The 21,935-nt window shown below is 41.1% G+C and overlaps 1 protein-coding gene across 5 annotated transcripts; it reads right to left on the bottom strand.

Moving 5' to 3' along the window:
* Positions 1–7,754: 7,754 nt before the first annotated feature.
* On the bottom strand, positions 7,755–21,555 carry cnot6 (CCR4-NOT transcription complex, subunit 6). Of its 5 annotated transcripts, none has more exons than XM_014129537.2 (13): positions 21,297–21,555; positions 19,327–19,448; positions 18,457–18,540; positions 16,796–16,982; positions 15,968–16,053; positions 15,595–15,696; positions 15,311–15,379; positions 15,005–15,162; positions 14,596–14,750; positions 11,973–12,127; positions 10,832–11,065; positions 10,531–10,733; positions 7,755–10,334 (listed from the first exon to the last, which is right to left on the bottom strand). In XM_014129537.2, exons 2-13 carry the CDS (start codon positions 19,436–19,438, stop codon positions 10,122–10,124), a joined length of 1,758 nt encoding a protein of 585 aa, XP_013985012.2. In that variant the 5' UTR covers positions 19,439–19,448; positions 21,297–21,555; the 3' UTR covers positions 7,755–10,121.
* Positions 21,556–21,935: the final 380 nt, after the last annotated feature.

Below are 21,935 nucleotides of genomic sequence, written 5' to 3'. Positions count from 1 at the left end.
GCACAGCACAACAGTGAGTCCAAAAATGTCTTGTATGCTGCTGCATAAATTATATAATATGCCAGGAACACAGTATGTATACTGTAGCTAAGAAATCAATACTAAGTGTATATTGTGTAGTAAACTGTTAGTTGCCCATGTGCATCACCCTAATAATTTGGTGCTGAAACAAAGCTCTGCTGTTGTGACAGCTTTGTGTAGGCTCTAACAGTTTGTGGGCACCGTTCGTCACTGTTATAGTGCAATTAATGTATTGTTCAGGTAGTTTGTGTTGTGTAGAGGCTCTGCAGGCATGCATAAAAAAAAAAAAGATGGTTGAGCTTGCCCCACCAAGATTTACATGCTAAAATCGCCACTGTAACCCTTGCAGACGACATCCTAAGCCACGTCCTCAGAGCATGTGCATACCAGTTGGTTGGAGTGTTTAAAGACATATACAATCTCTACCTATCCCAGTCTGTTGTACCCACTTGCTTCAAGATGTCCACCATTGTTCCTGTACCCAAGAAAGTGAAGGTAACTTAACTAAATGACTATCGCCCAACGCACCCATTTCTGTCATCATGAAGTGCTTTGAGAGGCTAGTAAAGGACCATATCACCTCCATCTTACCCGATACCCTAGACCCACTACAATTCACATATCGCTCCAACAGATCCACTGACAACGTAATCGCCATTGCACTACACACTGCCCTATCCCACCTGGACAAGAGAAATACCTATGTAAGAATGTTGTTCATCGACTACAGCTCAGCATTCAACACCATAGTGCCCTCCAAGCTCACCACTAAGCTCAGGGCCCTAGGTATGAACCTCTCCCTGTGCATCTTGGTCCTAGACTTCCTGATGTGCCGACCGCAAGTGAAGGCAGGCAACAACACCTCCACCACCCTGATCCGAGACACGGGCTGCCACAGGGGTGTGTGCTTAGTCCTCTCCTGTACTCCCTATTCACCCATTACTGCGTGGCCATACGTCTCCAATGCAATCACTTTATATGTATATACTGTATTCTAGCCATGGCTCATCCTATATACGGATGTACACACCGTTTCTATTCATATACTGTCTTTACAGACCGTTATATTGTCATTCGATGATTATATATACAGTACCAGTCCAAAGTTTGGACACACCTACTCATTCAAGGGTTTTTCCTTTATTTTTTACATTGTAGAATAATAGTGAAGATATCAAAACTATTAAATAACACATACGGAATCATGTAGTAACCAAAAAAAGTGTTAAACAAATCAAAATATATTTTAGATTCTTCAAAGTAGCTACCCTTCACGGCTTTGATGACAGCTTTGCACACCCTTGGCATTCTCTCAACCAGCTTCATGAGGTAGTCACCTGGAATGCATCTAAATCTACAGGTGTGCCTTGTTAAAAGCGAATTTGTGCAATTTCTTTCCTTCTTAATGCATTAGAGCCAATCAGTTGTGTTGTGACCAGGTAGTGGTTGTAAACAAAAGATAGCCCTATTTGGTAAAAGACCAAGTCCATATTATGGAAAGAACAGCTCAAATAAGGAGAGAGAAGTGACAGTCCATCATTATTAAGACATGAAGGTCAGTCAATACAGAACTTTTCAAGAACTTTGAAAGTTTCCTCAAGTGCAGTCGCAAAAACCATCAAGCTCTATGATGAAAATGGCTCTCATGAGGACCGTCACAGGAAAGGAAGACCCAGAGTTATCTCTGCTGCAGAGGATACTTTTATTAGAGTTAACTGCACCTCAGATTGCAGCCCAAATAAATGCTTCAGTGAGTTCAAGTAACAGACACATCTCAACATCAACTGTTCAGAGGAGACTGTATGAGTCAGGCCTCCATGGTCAAATTGCTACTAAAGGATACCAATAAGAAGAAGAGATTTGCTTTGGCCAAGAAACACAAGCAATGGACATTAGACCGGTGGAAATCTGTCCTTTGGTCTGATGAGTCCAAATTTCAGATTTTTGGTTCCAACCACCGCGTCTTATTGAGACCCAGAGCAGGTGAACGGATGATCTCCGCATGTGTGGTTCCCACAGTGAAGCATGGAGGAGGTGTGATGGTGCTTTGCTGGTGATACTGTCAGTGATTTATTTAGAATTCAAGGCACACTTAAACAGCATGGCTACCACAGCATTATGCAGCGATACGTCATCCCATCTGGTTTGCGCTTAGTGGGACTATCATGTTTTTCAACAGGACAATGACCCAAAACACCTCCAGGCTGCATAAGGGCTATTTGACCAAGAAGGAGGGATTGAGTGCTGCATCAGATGACCTGGCCTCCACAATCACCTGACCTCAACCCAATTGAGATGGTTTGGGATGAGTTGGACCGCAGAGTGAAGGAAAAGCAACCAACAAGTGCTCAGCACATGTGGAAACTCCAAGACTGTTGGTAAAGCATTGCTCATGAAGCTGGTTGAGAGAATGCCAAGAGTGTGAAAAAGCTGTCATCAAGGCAAAGGGTGAATACTTTGAAGAATCTCAAATATAATTATTTCATAGTTTTGATGTCTTCACTATTTTTCTACAATGTAGAAAATAGTAAAATAAAGAAAAACCCTTGAATGAGTAGGTGTGTCCAAACTTTTGACTGGTACTGTGTGTGTGTGTGTGTGTGTGTATGTATATATATATATATGTGTGTGTGTATATTGTGTATGTATATATATATATATATATATATATATATATATATATATATATATATATTCCGGCCTCTGACATTGCTCGTTCTGATATTTCTTAATTTAATTTTTTCTGGATTGTGTGAATTGTTTTTTTTATTGCTAGGTATTACTGCACTGTTGGAGATAGAAACACAAGCATTTCGCTGAACCTGCAAATCTGTGTATGCGACCAATAAACTTTGATTTGATTTGTCTGCATTGGCCTTCTCTGACCCAAACCAACCGTGGACCGTAATCTCCCAATAATCTGAAGCCATGTAATTTGAGGAAAGCTGAACACTGACATTACTAACATAGGGAGAGTGCTTTCTGGGAAAAAGATAAATGTGCAATCCACTGTGTTCCTAGCCAGTCCTCTTTTAACCAACTTTGGGTCAAGGTATTGGTGTTTCAAGGTGAATGAACTTCAGTACAGGCCAGAGAGGCAGATAGGTGTCAGTACTCCCACGGACAGCTCTCGTAGAGCACTGTGCAACAATAACATTTGTATCAAACCCTGCCACTATTGGCCTTGAGATGCAAACTTTATTTTCTACTTTATAGATGAACAAAAACGTTTTTTTTTCTAAATATTTTCTAATGAAAACATTTTATCTCCTGGGAATGTTAGAAAAAAAATACAACTTTAGCAAAGCACTCCTTCACCAGCCATGTACAGCTCCACCAGAGGCAATCTGTGTTTCTGTGGGCCAACGGCATGCTCCAGTGAGAACATTCCTTGGTTTGCTGAGTGGAATCTGTCCTTATCAAGACTCGTGGCAGCGTTGATTAACTACACAGAGCTGAAATCAAACTGTTGCTCTGTCCTGAGGGCTTAATGCTAGCAGCTCTAAACTCGCTCTCTGAGCCTCTCCTCATACCAATCTGGCAAGTAGATCAAAGTGGCAGTTTCCCAGCTCAAGTACTGACAATACTAACTGTTCTGGTGACAGAATGACATGCCAGAGACAAGGCAAGAGAGAGTGTTGAGAGCATGCCAATTGTGAGGACCTGCTAATGGATTGATTTCACGCAGTTTACAGCAAAGCCATTAGTAACATCTGCTGTGAATGTTCGCCTGCGTATAGGAAATAACCCCCTCTCCTAGCATGGAGAAGGGGCTGGGTCTAGAGCTGATATCAAGTTCATACTCGCATGCCCCTCCCAAGAAATGTAGATGTCTCTTTCCATTTCTTGGCCCCTCCTCCCAGCTCGCCTCCTAACCCACAGCAACAGATGCTGCTCAGACAGAAGACGATGCCGATGCAGCAGCTACAATCAGTAGTCTCTCTCGCCAGACTCAGGGAGATACAGCGGCCATCTGTGAGAAGAAACAACAGTCAATAGAGAGTTTAATCTGGGATCCAGTTGAGTATCACATCCACAAGACAGAACCTCAATCAATGTATTCAACGGTGTCCAGAGACAACAGTCTTTCATCTTTGCTGAATTATTGGAAATCAAACCATTCATAAAACACCTCAAATCAGATTGAGCTTTCTAACCGATGGTACATAGACACCATCTGCTGGCTGACTGTGACAGTCACAATTTTCTGATTGGAGAAGTCCCCTCTGTGGGATGTAATTGGAGAAACAATTCACTGCTTATTTATTCAGACAGTTGCACTGCATGGTCCTGAAGGGAATGTTGTTAAATATCAGTTGAGATGTACCTTGAAATAGTCTTCTAATGTCACACCTGTCCCCATAGGGATCTGCAACTAGAACAAGACATAACACACATTACCAGAGTCACAGATTCACTCCGGTGTACAACAACACACAAGTGTTGTAGTCAAGTCACTGAACTCAAGTCCAAGTCCAAGTCCCTAGCATTCAAGTCGCTCAAGTCCAAGTGTTAGGAGTCACGAGCCTTGGTAGCGCTAAAAGCTGCAGTCCAACGATCTTTGAAGCTACAGTATATTTCGATAAGTATACAGATAAGCAACGTTAGCTGCTGTATTAGCAGTCTATCCAAACATATGCTGTTGTAGCTAGCATGTTGAATTACGCAAAGGAGGGAGATTTTCTGACAAAGTCATACTGGTCAAGTCATGAAAATCGGGAGTTGCGTCCGAGTCCTGGACTCACGTACTACAACACACAAATACAATACACATGGATTTAAAACAGATATAGGATTTATTTTCAACCAGAAGTAGGAAAAATACAGGTGTAAAGGAAGCAAACTGACCCAGTTATAAACAACTAGTGAAGCGAACCAAGAAGACTGGAGAATGACATGGTAAACAAGGTGTTTATTTCACTTAGGTTGCTTTACATAATATGTATTTAATTGTTTAATTAAAAACAGCTGCCATTATGTTGTGTGTGTGTGTGTATATATATATATATAAAACATTGTGCAAGTTTGTTGCTGGTATTCCATAGAAATGGTCAACAAGATTTGGTCCAGTGCATTACCTCTATACAGTTCACTTTCAGCTGGCCACAAGCCTAACCACTGCATTTCTACCTCTACTTTCAGAAAGAAAGGTAAATGGATTGGGAAATGGCATGGAAAAGACAACAAAACTGAAAAGACAGGGATATTGTAATTTCAGCCAAATACTTCTGCAAAAGCATTACAAAACTGGAAACTCTAGCAAAAAGTTGAGTTTAAAGAATTATTATTATTGGCAAGTTCTGGTCAACTATTCATAAGGACGGATGAGGCGCGCCACAAATCTGTCAGTCACATCAAATTCATATTTTGCCAACGACGGTGGTGGCCATACATGCACCGGTTATCAAACGTAAGAGAAATGGCTGGAGATGAAGTCAAGACACCTAAAGTAGTGCCAGGGAGTAGCTAAAGTTGTCAAATAGGTTGTGCTAACAGTGGCACCCGCCAAACATCTCCAGTCCCCCTAGAGCAGGGCTCTCCAATTCTGTTCCTAGAGAGCTACCGTCCTGTAAGTTATCTAGCATGCATGACTAATAATTAGATGGTCGATAAGCTGAATCAGGTTAGTTACAACTGGGGTTGGAGTGAAAACCTACAGGAGGGTAGCTCTCCAGGAACAGGGTTGGAGAGCCCTGCTCTAGGGTCTGCCAAGGGAAACAAATAGTCTGATAAATGTTGGCTAAAATCAGTGGAACCTCAAAATGCTGCACATCTACAAGCAAATAGCCTTTTACGACAGCCATCTCTTCAGCTACTAGCAGACATCCCCTACCCAGTACCAGCATCCGATAAGATTTTACAAAGCTAAAAGTTGGAGAATCTCATTCGGTGACAAATCTTTATCGGTGATTATTTTCTGTAGATATTTACCAATTGTTTTTCTTCTTTAAAAAGACTTTATATCATCCATACAACTCTAGAATTCGGTGTGCCAACATTTTAACAAAACGCCATTTGGTTTAAGAAATACACAAAAGTAAAACAATGAGCAAAGAAAGAAACGAATCATACTACGCCTATACATATGTAAACACACACACTTCATGTCAAAGAAAGCAAACGTGATGCATCATGAACATTTTACACGCAAAAAAATCTCTTAGTTACAACACCATCAGCAATCCAAAATAATTAACCAGATACATTGCTTTTGTTGAAAAAAAAATATAATAATTCTGGTTGTTAAAGGGACAACAGAAAAGAACCAAGACAGACCCCTTTCCATCTGTTTTCTCCTGCTTGGTAAAATTAATAAAAAAATATATGCTTTGCATCATTTAAAAAAGCCATACGAGTAGCTAGTGTTCTAGAATAAAGTGCTCATCAATCCTTTGAATAAAATAAAAAACTTCAGGAGAGCAGAACAAAACAAACAAGAAAATTGGCCTTGTGAGAAAATATCCATGATTTAAACAGATCATATGTTATACAGTTGAAGTCGGAAGTTTACATATACCTTAGCCAAATACATTTAAACTCAGTTTTTCACAATTCCTGACATTTAATCATAGTAAAAACTCCCTGTCTTTGGTCAGTTAGGATCACCACTTTATTTTAACAATGTGAAATGTCAGAAGAGTAGAGAATGATTTATTTCTGCTTTTATTTATTTCATCACATTCCCAGTGGGTCAGAAGTTTACATGCTACCAAATACTAATTGAGTGTGTTGCCTTTAAGTTGTTTAACTTGGGTCAAACGTTTTGGGTAGCCTTCCACAAGCTTCCCACAATAAGTTGAGTGAATTTTGGCCCATTCCTCCTGACAGAGCTGGTGTAACTGAGTTAGGTTTGTAAGCCTCCTTGCTCGCACATGGTTTTTCAACTTTGGAAGTATGCTTGGGGTCATTGTCCATTTGGAAGACCCATTTGCAACCAAGCTTTAACTTCCTGACTGATGTCTTGGCCAAACAGTTCTATTTTTGTTTCATCAGACTAGAGGATATTTCTCCAAAAAGTACGATCTTTGACCCCATGTGCAGTTGCAAACTGTAGTCTGGCTTTTTTATGGCAGTTTGGAGCAGTGGCTTCTTCCTTGCTGAGCGTTCTTTCAGGTTATGTCGATATAGGACTCGTTTTACTGTGGATAGAGATACTTTGTACCTGTTTCCTCCAGCATCTTCACAAGGTCCTTTGCTGTTGTTCTCGGATTGATTTGCACTTTTCGCACCAAAGTACGTTCATCTCTAGGAGACAGAACGCGTCTTCTTCCCGAGCGGTATGGCGGCTGCGTGGTCCCATGGTGTTTATACTTGCGTACTATTGTTTGTACAGACGAACGTGGTACCTTCAGGCGTTTGGAAATTGCTCCCAAGGATGAACCAAACTTGTGGAGGTCTTTTTTCTGAGTTCTTGGCTGATTTCTTTTGATTTTCCCATGATGTCAAGCAAAGAGGCACTGAGCTTGAAGGTAGGCCTTGAAATACATCCACAGGTACAACTCCAATTGACTCACATGATGTCAATTAGCCTATCAGAAGCTTCTAACGCCATGACATTTTTAGGAATTTTTCAAGCTGTTTAAAGGCACAGTCAACTGTATGTAAACGTCTGACCCACTGGAGTTGTGATACAGTGAATTATAAGTGAAATAATCTGTCTGTAAACAATTGTTGGAAAAATGACTTGTGTCATGCACGAAGTAGATGTCCTACCCGACTTGCCAAAACTATAGTTTGTTAACAAGAAATTTGTGGAGTGGTTGAAAAAACGAGTTAATGACTCCAACCTAAGTGTATGTAAACTCCCGACTTCAACTGTATTTCCACTGTGATTTGGAAAAGAGCTTGACCACGCCACCGTTCCGGGTCACAACGGACTGGACCACGCCACCGTTCCGGAACACGCCACCGTTCCGGAACACGCCACCCTGCTGGGTCACACCACCCTTCTGGGTCACACCACCCTTCTGGGTCACAACAGACTCAGAGCAATATTTCAGAATAGCACATTCTGCCCCCATTTTTACCTTGGTATTTTTGTTACTGTATGTAAGTGGACTTCACACATGGCCTTGAAGTAGAATGCATCAACGCTGTAGGTCTGGCAGTAGACATAAACATAACATGAAACAAAACTTAAAAAGAGAATGGCCTGAGTTGAGTCAGATAGAACCATTTTACATAAGACTGAGGCTTCTTCATGATCGGCTTCCTCTGAAAACAATAAAGAGGACATGATGAAAACAGAACTAAATGCGTTAGAGACAAGTGGTTTATAGTGTCATCTCCAAAAAAAATATATATATATACTTTCCCGAACTCTAAATAACAATAACTAAGACAAGGGGGGGAAAAAAAACTAAAGTCTAATATCTAGTAAACCAACGACTAACAATGTTTAAACACTTCAGAGAGAAATAGGAGACAGTTCAGGTGTTCACTGATAGCACTGGCAGTGCCATTTTGGGAACAGAATCAGTGAGGCTAAAGGTTTAAGGTTTTACCCCAAATGCCAAAAGAGATGTGGCAACAATGCCAGAAACCAGCCTCTGTGAAATGCATTCAATATATATTTGAAAAAAGAAAAACAAGTGGTTCATCGGGGAAATGGAACCTGGTCGAGTGCAAATTTCAACAGCGGAAACCTGAAAAAAACAATTATTCAAGCTGGACTTTTACATTTCTTTACCATTAAAATGGAGACAAATGTTGCCTTAAAATGTACAATACAAATCCTTTTTGCAAAAACTGACCATACTTACAGGTACAAAACGCAGCGTATTATGACTTCTGCAGTTCATATACAATCAAGTTGAGTCCAAGTTTCTGTATCAAACAAATAGCTATTAGTAATGGAAAGGAATAAGTGTTTAGAGCGTGGATGTCTTCAAACATGGACGTTTGCTACCTGCCTCTAAGACAGTGCTACAGCTCTGTCTGTTGGAGCGTGTTTTTAGGGGGCTGTCCACCCAGCTTTAAACCGTAAACTTAACACAACTTGGCCCCTGACCAATTCCATATGGCTACACAGCTATGTGGTCAGAGATGGGCTCTGTCAAGTCAGACTGACCATTTTCCCTTTTCTAAATCCCTAAGCCCCGTCACTAAGAACCACTAATGGTCACTGAGTGAATAACAGGTGGTTGTCGTAATATTTGAATATCTGACGCTAGATTCAAATGATGGCTCTGTATGGCACATGATGTGTGATTAGAAGGTAAAAATGCTTTGAAATATTAAAAAGGTGGTCCCTTAATTTTGCTCTGTTCATATTAGGCTATAAAAACAGAGCAGGAGTGAGGTGTTAATCCTGTGTGTCTAGATACGCTACAAGCCGGAATGTGTACATGTATCATCACTGTTACGTCCCCATTCCACTGTAATAGATATTTTACAGCAGTATTTCAAAGAGGTTTGGAAATGCTGTTGTGCCTTAGCTGCACAGAGCGATTGCGCCACTCAGTATAAAATGGAGCCGCTGAGTTAGAGGACAGGCTTTTAGCAACTGGAGAGGTGGTGTCCGCATCAGCGAGTGGAAAAAGCAGAACGTTTGGCCTGCTCTCTCCAGAACCTTCAAACCTGCTACACTATTCAACACACCTTTATGGCAAGATACAGCAATGCAAGGGAATGGATTTGGAGTTGTAGAGGCTGAGACAGACTCTGGCTAAAAACAGGTATATCGGCCTCGTGGGTTTATCTAGTTGATCGGTGGCAACTTGAGATGTACCTGTTCGCTGGAGTGTGGTGACACGACTCCTTCCCTATCAAAATGTCTCACTTTTAGATTTTACCATTTGCCACACAATACAATTCAACAACTAATCTGTAGGTGATGTAAAAACTATAACACCAAGGACTGCAAAGTGTGATAAGGTGTGAAAAAAAATTCTACATCAAATTGTGCCCAGGAAAGGAGGTAAAGACTTATCGTTGAGCTTGCCGTGAGCTGTTGCTTCAGTTAAAATCCTTGGGGGGAATGATGGCCGTACCCCACCTCCCCCTCTGATTGTACATAGATTTATCCAGAATATTCTTAATTGACTTTGCAGGAAAAATAGAACAAGATTAGAGCATCAGCTCCCTCGTGGCTCCGAAAACTACCTGCGCCCTGGCAGGTGGATTCCGTTGACTGACGACGGGTTGGGAAAGAGTAGCTCCAGTTGTGCAAACAGGGAGAAGTGATCGGAGGGGATGTGGGGGTGGGGACAGCCACTGATATTGTTCTCATGGAGCCAGTGAGGATCCAGAGGACCCAGAACCCCCAACACATTGAGCGTAGGCTGAGAGTAGAAGATGTAGTCAATGATGCCCTGCACAGAGAGGAAAAGCACGTTAGATGGCAATACATTCACATCACCCGGGCTGGAGAAGATTTATCAGTGTGGCCCAAGCCTTCATAATAGCCCAGGCTTTTAGAACATTCCAGACAGCTTGACACTAAATTTACACCAACGCAAAAAGAACGTGCTACACAGAAGAGGGAAGACGTGACCGTGACAGTCTCACCTTGAAGTCGAAAGTATAGTTGGTGTAAGGCATCAGGACGTTTTTATAGGCACTCTTCAGCTTGAAGTCGTGGGTGATCCTGCCGTTGGACACGCCGTTCTTTCCGTTGCAGTTGAAGTTCGTCAAGCTGTCGATGTAGCGCAGCTCCTGAAAGTCTTTGTGGGTGCTGTCCACTCCACCCGAGCTCAGGAACTCCACCACACCTGCAAGCCCGCAAACACACATACCACCAGGCATTACAAATGTCACTACAGTAGAGCACGCTCACTATTCAACTGAGCCAGTCCAGTCGTCCACTCACCAGAGTCAGGCAGTGAGTTGAGGTCAGCACACAGGACGAGTGGGACAGCGTTGGTCTCCCCGGAGATGGAGGCGAGCTTGAGGCTGCGTGTGGCCTTGTCTACGATGTTCTTCACCTCAGACAGGAACATGACGGTCTGGACCAACTTCACGTCCGAGTACGCCGGGTCCCAGTGCATGTGGGCGTTGGCCACCAGGAGGAGCTGTTTCTCCATGCCGTGCAGAGACTTCCCCGCTGGACAAACACACAGCATAACAGCAGCGTTTCTACATGGGAAACATTTAGAGCAGTCTGACTGAGCGGTGGTAGGCACCAGCAGGCTCGTAAGCATTCATTCAAACAGCACTTTCGTGCGTTTTGCCAGCAGCCCTTCGCAATTCTTCAAGCATTGCGCTGTTTATGACTTCAAGCCTATCAACTCCCAAGATTAGGCTGGTGTAACCGATGTGAAATGGCTAGCTAGTTAGCCGGGTGCACGCTAATAGCGTTTCAAATGTCACTCGCTCTGAGACTTGGAGTAGTTGTTCCCTTTGCTCTACATGGGTAACGCTGCTTCGAGGGTGGCTGTTGTCGATGTGTTCCTGGTTTGAGCCCAGGTAGGAGCGAGGAGAGGGACGGAAGCTATACTGTTACAGTGGCAATACTAAAGTGTCTATAAGAACATCCAATAGTCAAAGGTATATGAAATACAAATCGTATAGAGAGAAATAGTCCTATAATTCCTACAACCTAAAACTTCTTACCTGGGAATATTGAAGACTCATGTTAAAAGGAACCACCAGCTTTCATATGTTCCCATGTTCTGAGCAAGGAACTTAAACGTTAGCTTTCTTACATGGCACATATTGCACTTTTACTTTCTTCTCCAACACTTTGTTTTTGCATTATTTAAACCAAATTGAACATGTTTCATTATTTATTTGAGGCTAAATTGATAGTATTTATGTATTATATTAAGTTAAAATAAGTGTTCATTCAGTATTGTTGTAATTGTCATTATTACAAATAAAAAATAAATAAAAATGTATACTTTTTTTTTTGGTCCTCCAATAAATCGGTATCAGCGTTAAAATCATAATCGGTCGACCTCTAATTTAAACCCTATGGAATTCCCGCTTCTTTCTTGTGTGGTGAGACCTACCAGACTGCTCCATCATCTCCTTGCGCACCTCTAGAAGCGCAGCCACACCAATGTTGTCCTTAGTCATGACTCTGTTGAGCATGGCCTCAGAGCCCTCAGAGTTGGCCATAGCCAGCTGGTTGAATTCCACTGTGTGTTTCTGTACCAGGCTGAATCTATACATTAGAGAGGAGGAGAGGCAGAACAGACCAGTGAGAGGAGGAGAGGCAGAACAGAAAGGTGAGTGCAATGTGCTGCCTATGGGACAGCTTAAAAAGGCTATTCTGCAATGGCTGAACTTGGAATCCTTACACCTCTGAAACACACACACACACAGTAAATGTCATACATACAGTATACACACACACACACACACACACACTAAGGATGCACATTTCAGTAAATTTTCCTGCCAACTAACTGACCCTCATCCAGATAAGGTTACATTTTTATCAAACAGTAAAATGACATGACCAACAGAAAATACTTATAGAGATCTGTATATAATAATAAAAGAGATGTTTATTTCTGCCCCCTAATAAATGGTAGTCATCCCAAGGCTGGAAGGCAGGCGACAGAAACACATTGGGCTTGTTTTGGACAGATTTTGGCGAGAGTGAAACCTCCCGCTTCCTCTCTTATACTATGCATGCTTATAAGGACCGGACATTTTTAATTAACCTCTGGGGTATGTGGGACACACTATTCAACAGCCAGTGAAATAGCAGGGCAGCAAATTCAAAACAACAAAAACCTCATAATTCAAATTTCTCAAACATACAACTATTATATCCCATTTTATAGATACACTTCTCCTTAATGCAACCGCTGTGTCAGATTTCAAAAAAGCTTTACGGCGAAAGCAAATTTTGCAATAATCTGAGTACAGCGCTCAGAAATCAAAACAAGCCATACAGATACCCGCCATTTTGGAGTCAACAGAAATGACAAAAATTACATAATAAATATTTTGATGATCTTCATCAGAATGCACTCGCAGGAATCCCAGTTCCACAATAAATGTTTGTTTTGTTCGATAAAGTCCATCATTTATGTCCAAATACCTCCTTTTCGTTCGCTCGTTTAGTCCACTACTCCAAATGCAGGAAGCGAGCACAAAATGTCACGACGAAAAGTCAAAAAAAGTTATATTTACGTTCGTAGAAACATGTCAAACGATGTATAGCATCAATCTTTAGGATGTTTTTATCATAAATCTTCAGTAATATTCCAACCGGACAATTCCAATGTCTTCAAAAAAGAAAAGGAACACAGCTAACTCTCACGTGAGCGCGCACCTTTGAGCTCATGTCATTTTCTCACTCATCTACTTCCAGGAGCTCTTATTCTCCCCCCAGTCACAGTAAAAGCATGAAACAACGTTCTAACGACGGTTGACATCTAGTGGAAGCCTTAGGAAGTGCAAAATGAACCCTAAGTCACTGTATAGGCAATCACTTGAAAAACTACAAACCTCAGGATTTCCACACTTCCTGGTTAGATTTTTCTCAGGTTTTTGCCTGCCATATGAGTTCTGTTATACTCACATATGAGTTCTGTTATACTCACAGACATCATTCAAACAGTTTTAGAAACTTCAGAGTCTTTTCTATATGCATATCCTACCTTCTGAGCCTGAGTAGCAGGCAGTTTACTATGGGCACGCCTTTCATCCGGACGTCCAAATACTGCCCCCTACCCTAGAGAAGTTAAGAGCTTAAAAATGGAACCATGCAACAATAGCAAGCCTATCGACTTACAGTCAAAAAGCTATAGTCTATTATTGAACATGCAACTGCTGTAATGAAGCAGCTAAGTCATTTTCAAACATTTACCAAAATGAAATTAGCTGGAAAACACAGTTCTAAACAGCAGACCAAAATGTGACAGAGATGAAACTCTTCACTAGAAACTTAGATTGGGATTCTACAACAACTAGGCTGTGTTGCTAATATGACCAGGATCGTGCCTTCGGCTCCAGGACAACAAAAGACAGCTGATATGGAAACCAATAAAACAGGAGAGAAATGCTGGTTAATGGCATCAAGAAGTCTTTATAAAATAATTGCCTCCACGTTTCTATGGAGAGATTTTAAGACATGCCTCATTATTTGAAGTAAAGTAAAACGTTCAGCATTCAGACAATTACTACCTCAAGCTCAGATTGCGAAGTGGTGGGTGACGCGCTGATAGCCTCCCTACCGTTGACTATAGCCTACGCACTCAATTGGCAAGAGGGAGGCGCGCTTGATTTACAAGTTGAGATTGACAAATAAAAAAAGCTCCTTTTAAAATTGTGACTATCAATTTTATTTTATACACGATTGCATTTAGAATTGTTATTTGTTGCGCAATGACTGGGCTTATAAAAGCATGTTTCACTCCAGTGAAGAGCTGATAGGACATTCCTCTCCTCAAACTAGTCTCTGTATGCTGTGAGTGTGTGATAAATAAGATACATGATGACTAACAAAAATAACACAAGTGACAATTTAATTCCACTAAATTATGCAAATTAAACTATGGCCCGATAAGCATGACTGGTCAAATGTATTTTTGGCGGTTAACCGATTAACATCCTTAATACATACGTGAGCTCACAATCTAATTAGGACTGACAGTTGGCAGGATGGTGTCAACTCACTTTTCGGTTCTGTAAAATATGGCGCAGCCGTCCACATGCTTGCGGTCACAGTCTGACATGGTCCTGGCACGGGACTTAGGGCTAAAGAAGCTCTCGTAACCTTGCTCCTTCAGCTCTGGCAGGAAATAGCTGTAGTACTGAACTGTTTCCACTTCCTGTTAAGGAAAAACCAGGACAATTCCAGTTAGTGTACATTTTGAAGGTGCATTATTCAAAGTATAGGACCTGTAACCTATGGAAATCAAAACTCCATTCTCTTCCGACAGATGTCATTCTAACGTGACACGGTTGTCCTGCTATCTGCTGAAAGACGATGATCTATGCCCTAAATGCTAGACCGATTGTACATGTACGTGTCATAATTCATTGCAAAAGTCAGTATTAAATCCCAGTGTGTCCGTCTGCCCACCTGCAGGCTGATGATGTCAGCGCTGCAGTTCAGGATCTCCTGCATGATGGACTTCTTCCTGTACTCCCAGTTGAGGGCCCAAGAGGGGCAGTAGCCGTACAGCTGGCGCGTGGCGTACTTATCACACAGCACGTTGTAGCACATCACTGAGAACAGGGCTAGCAAAGGACAGAGGGACGTACACAGGACATTATCCTAGTCTCATTTGGGCTCTGAATATGATCAACACACACAACGATGTGTGTGTTGATATGTGGCTTTCAATAGGCAATGCAAGTGATTTGTAAGGGTGGATGAGTTTGTTACCTGCTGTTCTTGCCCGGTCCGGCTCGGCCTGAACAATCCATGATCTGGGTGGGGGCTGCTCTGAGCTGACTGGGACAGATAGGGGGAACATGAGTCATCCTTACACTGCTCCTCAAGGAGAAGTGACCACTTGAATAGGATCATCAAGATCAACTGACAGAGCCAAGTCATTCCATTCACCCAATGTCAAAGAAAAACACAACTTATTTAATACCTGCTAACTAACACACTCACAATTCAACAACACAGGAGCAACAAGATCATTTTCTTGTATTTGGACTCACCTAGTTTAGTTCCTGACAGATTGCCCAGAAGGTAGTTGAGCAGTTTCCTTGTGCCATCATGTTCCTGGTAGAGGTTCAATATTTCTTGTGCAAGTGGGTTTCCTGAGGAGGAAACAGAAAGAAAATGAAGACACTACACAGAAGATATTACACAGGTTCAAGGATGCAGAATGAAAACAATGCCACATCGCATTCTGTGACCTCTACTCTGGAAATCACTTGGCTGAGCAACCAAATAGGCATACACAGATTATTATTAGAGCTAAAACTACACAAGGGAATCCTTAGAAAAAACCCATGCAAGATTTCAAATCCCTATGAACTTAGATAACCCAAACAACCAAAATGTAAATGATTATGAAGCGAAGCTTACCTTTTAATCCCAGTGTTTGTAACTGAAACAGTTTTCCAAGCTCAAAAGGTAGAACCCTCAACTGGTTGTTGTTTAAAAGAAGTTCCCTGTAGAAGAGGTAAGACAGACACGTTTTAGGATGCTAGGGACAGAATAAGATTCAGAAAGTAATCAAAGAAGTGAAGGCTTTTGTCAAGTCACCAGGGCTGTAGAAATCCCTCTGAAGAAACACATAACGATCATCTGTCAATCAATAAGTATCTGTTTAGGTCATTTCCATGTCTGCTCAGCCCGCTACTGAGCAATGTTTCATTGAGGGTCAGGTGCAGAAGAGGGAATACACAGGAGCAATACAAACAAAAATATAAATTTCCTTGAAACAGAGGAACTAGCTATTACCAATTTCAATCATAATGAGGAATAAGGATATGCAATACCACACATGGGAGCCTGAAATGTCTCTTCATCCATCTCCTTTATGGAATGTGCTCTAAGTCTAAATTCCCTAGAGACTCTGAAATGGCAATGTTGACTGAATGAACAAACACACTTAACATTTCCAATTATAATGGAAACAGCTCAAAACAGGGGTTGAAGCATGAGAATTGTAGAAAGGGGTTCAATTAAACAGAAACCAGGTTAATTCCAATGCTATTTTGTAAAAGAGGAACAGCAAACTCTTCTCTTTAACAGACCATATCAACAGCTGTTAGTGCATATCATTTCTAATGTGGAAGACAATAACAGTAATCTGGATTTTAGTTCTCCAAACTAGCATCACTTAGTTCACGTTGAATTGTCGCCAACATAGACTGACAGACACTATGTCGCCACTGTAGACTGACAGACCTGAGAGACACCATGTTGCCAAGCTCGCCAGGCAGGCTCCTGATCTTGTTGGATGAGAGGTCCAGGTACACCAGGTTTTGAAGTTTGGCAATATCGGGCGGGATACGACAGAGGGAGTTATCGCCGATATGAAGAGCAGTGAGGTGAGTCAATGTCCATAACGAGGTGCTCAGACTCCTCACTTTACCTGTCCAGGCGAGTGGGGGAATGAGGGGACAAGAGAGTCAGTGAAAACAGGTGCACAGAAATACAGTACAGTAATTTAAATAGAAATAAAGAACACACCTACTAGGCCACGGGAGGTTGCTGAGGGGAGAACGGCACATAATGAACAGAGCAAAGGGAATGGCATCAAACACCTGGAAACCATGTGTTTGATACGACTCCAGTCATTACCCCGAGCCCATTCGCCCCAATTAAGGTGCCACCAACCTCCTGTGCATAGGCTTACGTGTGGAAGCCTTCAAATCAATTTGTATTTTGTCACATGCACCGAATACAACAGGTGTAGACTTTAGAGGTCGACCGATTAATCGGAATGGCCGATTAATTAACTCCGATTTCAAGTTTTCATAACAATCGGTAATCGGCATTTTTGGCCACCGATTTGCCGATATATATATTTTTTTTACACCTTTATTTAACTAGGCAAGTCAGATTAAGAACACATTCTTATTTTCAATGACGGCCTAGGAATGGGGGTTAACTGCCTTGTTCAGGGGGGATTCGTTTTTGCAACCTTCTGGTTACTAGTCCAACGCTCTAACCACCTGCCTTACATTGCACTCCACGAGGAGCCTGCATGGCAGGCTGACTACCTGTTACGCGAGGGCAGCAAGAAGCCAAGGTAAGTTGCTAGCTAGCATTAAACTTATCTTATAAAAAAACATCAATCTTAACATAATCACTAGTTAACTACACATGGTTGATGATATTACTAGTTTATTTAACGTGTCCTGCGTTGCATATAATCGATGCGGTGCCTGTTAATTTCTCATCAAATCACAGCCTACTTCAATAAACGGGTGATGATTTAACAAGTGCATTTGTGAAAAAAGCACTGTCGTTGCACCAATGTACCTAACCATAAACATCAATGCCTTTCTTTAAAATCAATACACAAGTATATATTTTTAAACCTGCATATTTAGTTAATATTGCCTGCTAACATGAAATTGTGTCACATCTCTAGCGTTCATTGCACGCAGAGTCAGGGTACATGCAACAGTTTGGGCCGCCTGGCTCGTTGCGAACTAATTTGACAGAATTTTACGTAATTATGACATAACATTGAAGGTTGTGCAATGTAACAGGAATATTTAGACTTAGGGATGCCATCCGTATTTCACTGAAAGGAAAAAACGTTTTGTTTTCGAGATGATAGTTTCCGGATTCGACCATATTAATGACCTAAGGCTCGTTTTTCTTTGTGTTTATTATAATTAAGTCTATGATTTGATAGAGCAGTCTGACTGAGCGGTGGTAGGCACCAGCAGGCTCGTAAGCATTCACTCAAACAGCATTTGTGCGTTTTGCCAGCAGCTCTTCATTGCGCTGTTTATGACTTCAAGCCTGTCAACTCCCAAGATTAGGCTGGTGTAACTGATGTGAAATGGCTAGCTAGTTAGCCGGGTACGCGCTAATAGCGTTTCAAACGTCACCTGCTCTGAGACTTGGAGTAGTTGTTCTTCCCCTTGCTCTGCATGGGTAACGCTGCTTCGAGGGTGGCGGTTGTCGATGTGTTCCTGGTTTGAGCCCAGGTAGGAGCGAGGAGAGGGACAGAAGCTATACTGTTACACTGGCAATACTAAAGTGCCTATAAGAACATCCAATAGTCAAAGGTATATACATCAATAACTACAACTTAAAAAACTTCTTACCTGGGAATATTGAAGTCTCATGTTAAAAGGAACCACTAGCTTTCATATGTTCCCATGTTCTGAGCAAGGCACTTCTTTCTTACATGGCACATATTGCACTTTTACTTTCTTCTCCAACACTTTGTTTTTGCATTATTTAAACCAAATTGAACAGGTTTCATTATTTATTTGAGGCTAAATTGATTTTATTGATGTATTATATTAAGTTAAGTGTTCATTCAGTATTGCTGTAATTGTCATCATTACAAATAAATGTTAAAAATAATAATAATAAAAATTAAAAAAAGAAGACTGATTAATCGGTATCGGCTTTTTTTGGTCCTCCAATAAATCGGTATCGGGAAAAATCATAAATCGGTCGACCTCTAGTAGACTTTACCGTGAAATGCTTACTTACAAGCCCTTAACCAAAAACGCAGTTAAGAAAATAGTTAAGGAAACATTTACTAAAACAATTTAAAAAAAATAGTAACACAAACAATTATGAGGCTATATACAGGGGGTACAGGTTAGTCAAGGTCATTTGTACATGTAGTTAGGGGTGAAGTGACTAACGCCGTCACCCAATGAGCTTTTTGGCATGCGCCAAGCCAAACAGTTTCATCTGTATTGAATGCTATAGCATGTGATGCCGCCCCAACCGGTCCTCACCACTGATTTCGAGCTCAGCCCAGTATGACTTCTTCCCGTTGGCTGCCTCCTCAGTGGACATTATCGTGTACATCCGCCTCGGGTCGGGCGGATCATATTTTTCCTTGGGCATCCCTGTAATACTAACACAAAAATACATTGCATGATCCATTTTAAACCATTCCCTCAAAGAGCTATCCTAGAGATTTTGGCTCATAGGCAAATAGCCTAACACATGAATTCCTAGGACACCTAATATTCACAAACCCGTGAGGGAAAAAAACAACATGACAGTCTAAGATAATGCAACTTCAATACAGTACTTTGCAAGCCTCTAGCCTAAAGGAATTACAATTCACCACTTATTCCACGAGGCCATCTCCAAAAATACAAAGCAGTAGACAACAGGGGTTTTTTCAGAAACTAAATGTACACCTCTAGTAAAACCACTCCGTAGACAGCTGCTTCAACCTGCCATTCATTCAGCGCCACAGATTCAGACCCTGTGCCAAATGGTCGTCAGTAGTTACCACAGCCAAAGTCATGAACCATTTCTACAATTTCTCTTACAATCTGATTAAATCTCATCCTAACCTTAACCACACTGCTAACCTTATGGCTAATACTAACCTTAAATTAAGATCAAAAAGCACATTTTGTTTTTATATATTTTTTACGATATAGCCAATTTTGACTTTATGGCTGTGGTAACTAGTGGAAACAGTGCCATAAAAAACAAGAGGCTATTGAATGAGCACTCGAAAAACCATAGAAAAGAGAGAAAAGAGAGAAAAGAGAGCCATAGAAAAAACACGTATACACAAATAATTTTGATCCAATTCTAAAATCAAGTAACATCTTAACACAATCAGAAAAACAGAGGGTTATGAACAGATTGACACTGTAGGGGACGTGTCACGATTGTACAAACAGCAAAATCCACGTGTTGCGTTTAGGAGCTACCACAAAAGCACAACAAAAGCAAAGACTTGATACAATAGCTAGCCTAGCTATCTTAATGACAAAAACAAGACCTTCCTGTAAATCAAATTTTAACTTCAGGCCAGTTTGGGAGGGGGTTGTGCTGTGCTGCCAATAAGCATAAACACACATACCTTGCTAACGTTAATTATTCTGATACATAAAATAACTTTCCATCACGTTGACAGTGTGGCTAACACGTTCACAAACCTCTTTTGACAAATTGAAGTCAAAGACTAGTGGATTGCATCTTGCTAACTTCTATAATAGTTCATTTTTGACAGTGGTTACTGGTTAGGTAAACTACTAAGTAAACACTTGATATCATTAGCTAACTAGCTGAACAAGTTGGTAGCTAACGTTAGCTGGTAAGCTAATGTTAACTAATGTCGTAGCATATGCTACCTAACGTTAATAACCACATGCCATCCAAACCAACATTTAATGATAACTAGCAACTATGACAGATAGTTAACTGACCCATCTAACTTTGTTAGTTCAACACAAATGCAGCTATCTTTGCCATTCGGCTTGATTTGAATACTGGGTACAGTTTATATAAATTGGCTTAATTACATTGAGCCGTATGAGCTTCAGAGGTAGCTATTTTAGTTAGCTAGCCTTTCGAGTACATTTACATAACTAACCAGATATCAGCTATCAAATACTTCAGCCTCCCTCGACTTCTAGATTGACTTCAGAGTCTAGTTAGCTAGCTAACGCTAGTTAGAAAAACAGAAACCAATAGTTAAAGTAGCAACAAAGAAATGTGGCTATCCCTCATGGATTAGCACGTTTTGCTATATAGCTGGCTAACTAGCTTATTTAGTTTGACAACTAGCGTTAGGGTTCTAGCTAGCTACCCATTTTTATTGTTAGCTAACTTGGTTAGCATTCGTGTTGGTTAGCTGACTGGTATTAGCTATCTAGCTAATACGTCTCGTAAAAAGTAACGTTTTCGTAAACAAACAAATGCGTATCTATGACTGAGAATGTGGTGGTTTAGCTACCTGTATGAGCATACCAATCAGCGATGGCGAGTACGTTACGTTTCCTTTGTTTCTAATTCACTTTGGGTCAGCTGTTACCCACTGAAGGAAAACAAGAATCATGGCGTCCGTCACAATTTTGGTCTGTGATAACGCTTGTCATAATTGGACATTTACTCGTACAACGCCTCCAAAGTGTGTCTGCTGGTACAAAACAATATGTTGTTCGCATCAAACCAAGTACCCTGACTGTAGTGTGCAGTTCGGGGCTGGGCTCTTTGACCCCGCCCACCGTTTTTTGTTGGTCCATCTAAGGTTTGACACACTGAATACAAAACACACACGTTTGTGCAAGGCACACGTTGAATGCCAACGTATTTCATTTTTGAAGATCGTAAGAAATATTATATAAAGCGGTACTTGCGCTTGTGCTTCTAGTTCCAACAGTGCAGTAATATCTAACAAATAATCTAACAATTCCCCAAAACTACCTAATAGACACAAATCTAACAAGTAATCTAACAATTCCCCAACAACTACCTAATGCACATAAATCTAAAGGGGGAATGAGAATAAGTGCATATAAGTATATGGATGAGCGATGGCCGAGCGGCATAGGCAAAATCCAGTAGATGGTATAAAATACAGTATATACATGTA

The sequence above is a fragment of the Salmo salar genome, chromosome ssa11 (genome assembly GCF_905237065.1).
Source record: "Salmo salar chromosome ssa11, Ssal_v3.1, whole genome shotgun sequence".
Taxonomy (NCBI): domain Eukaryota; kingdom Metazoa; phylum Chordata; class Actinopteri; order Salmoniformes; family Salmonidae; genus Salmo; species Salmo salar.
This window is presented reverse-complemented; position numbering and strand designations above follow the sequence as displayed.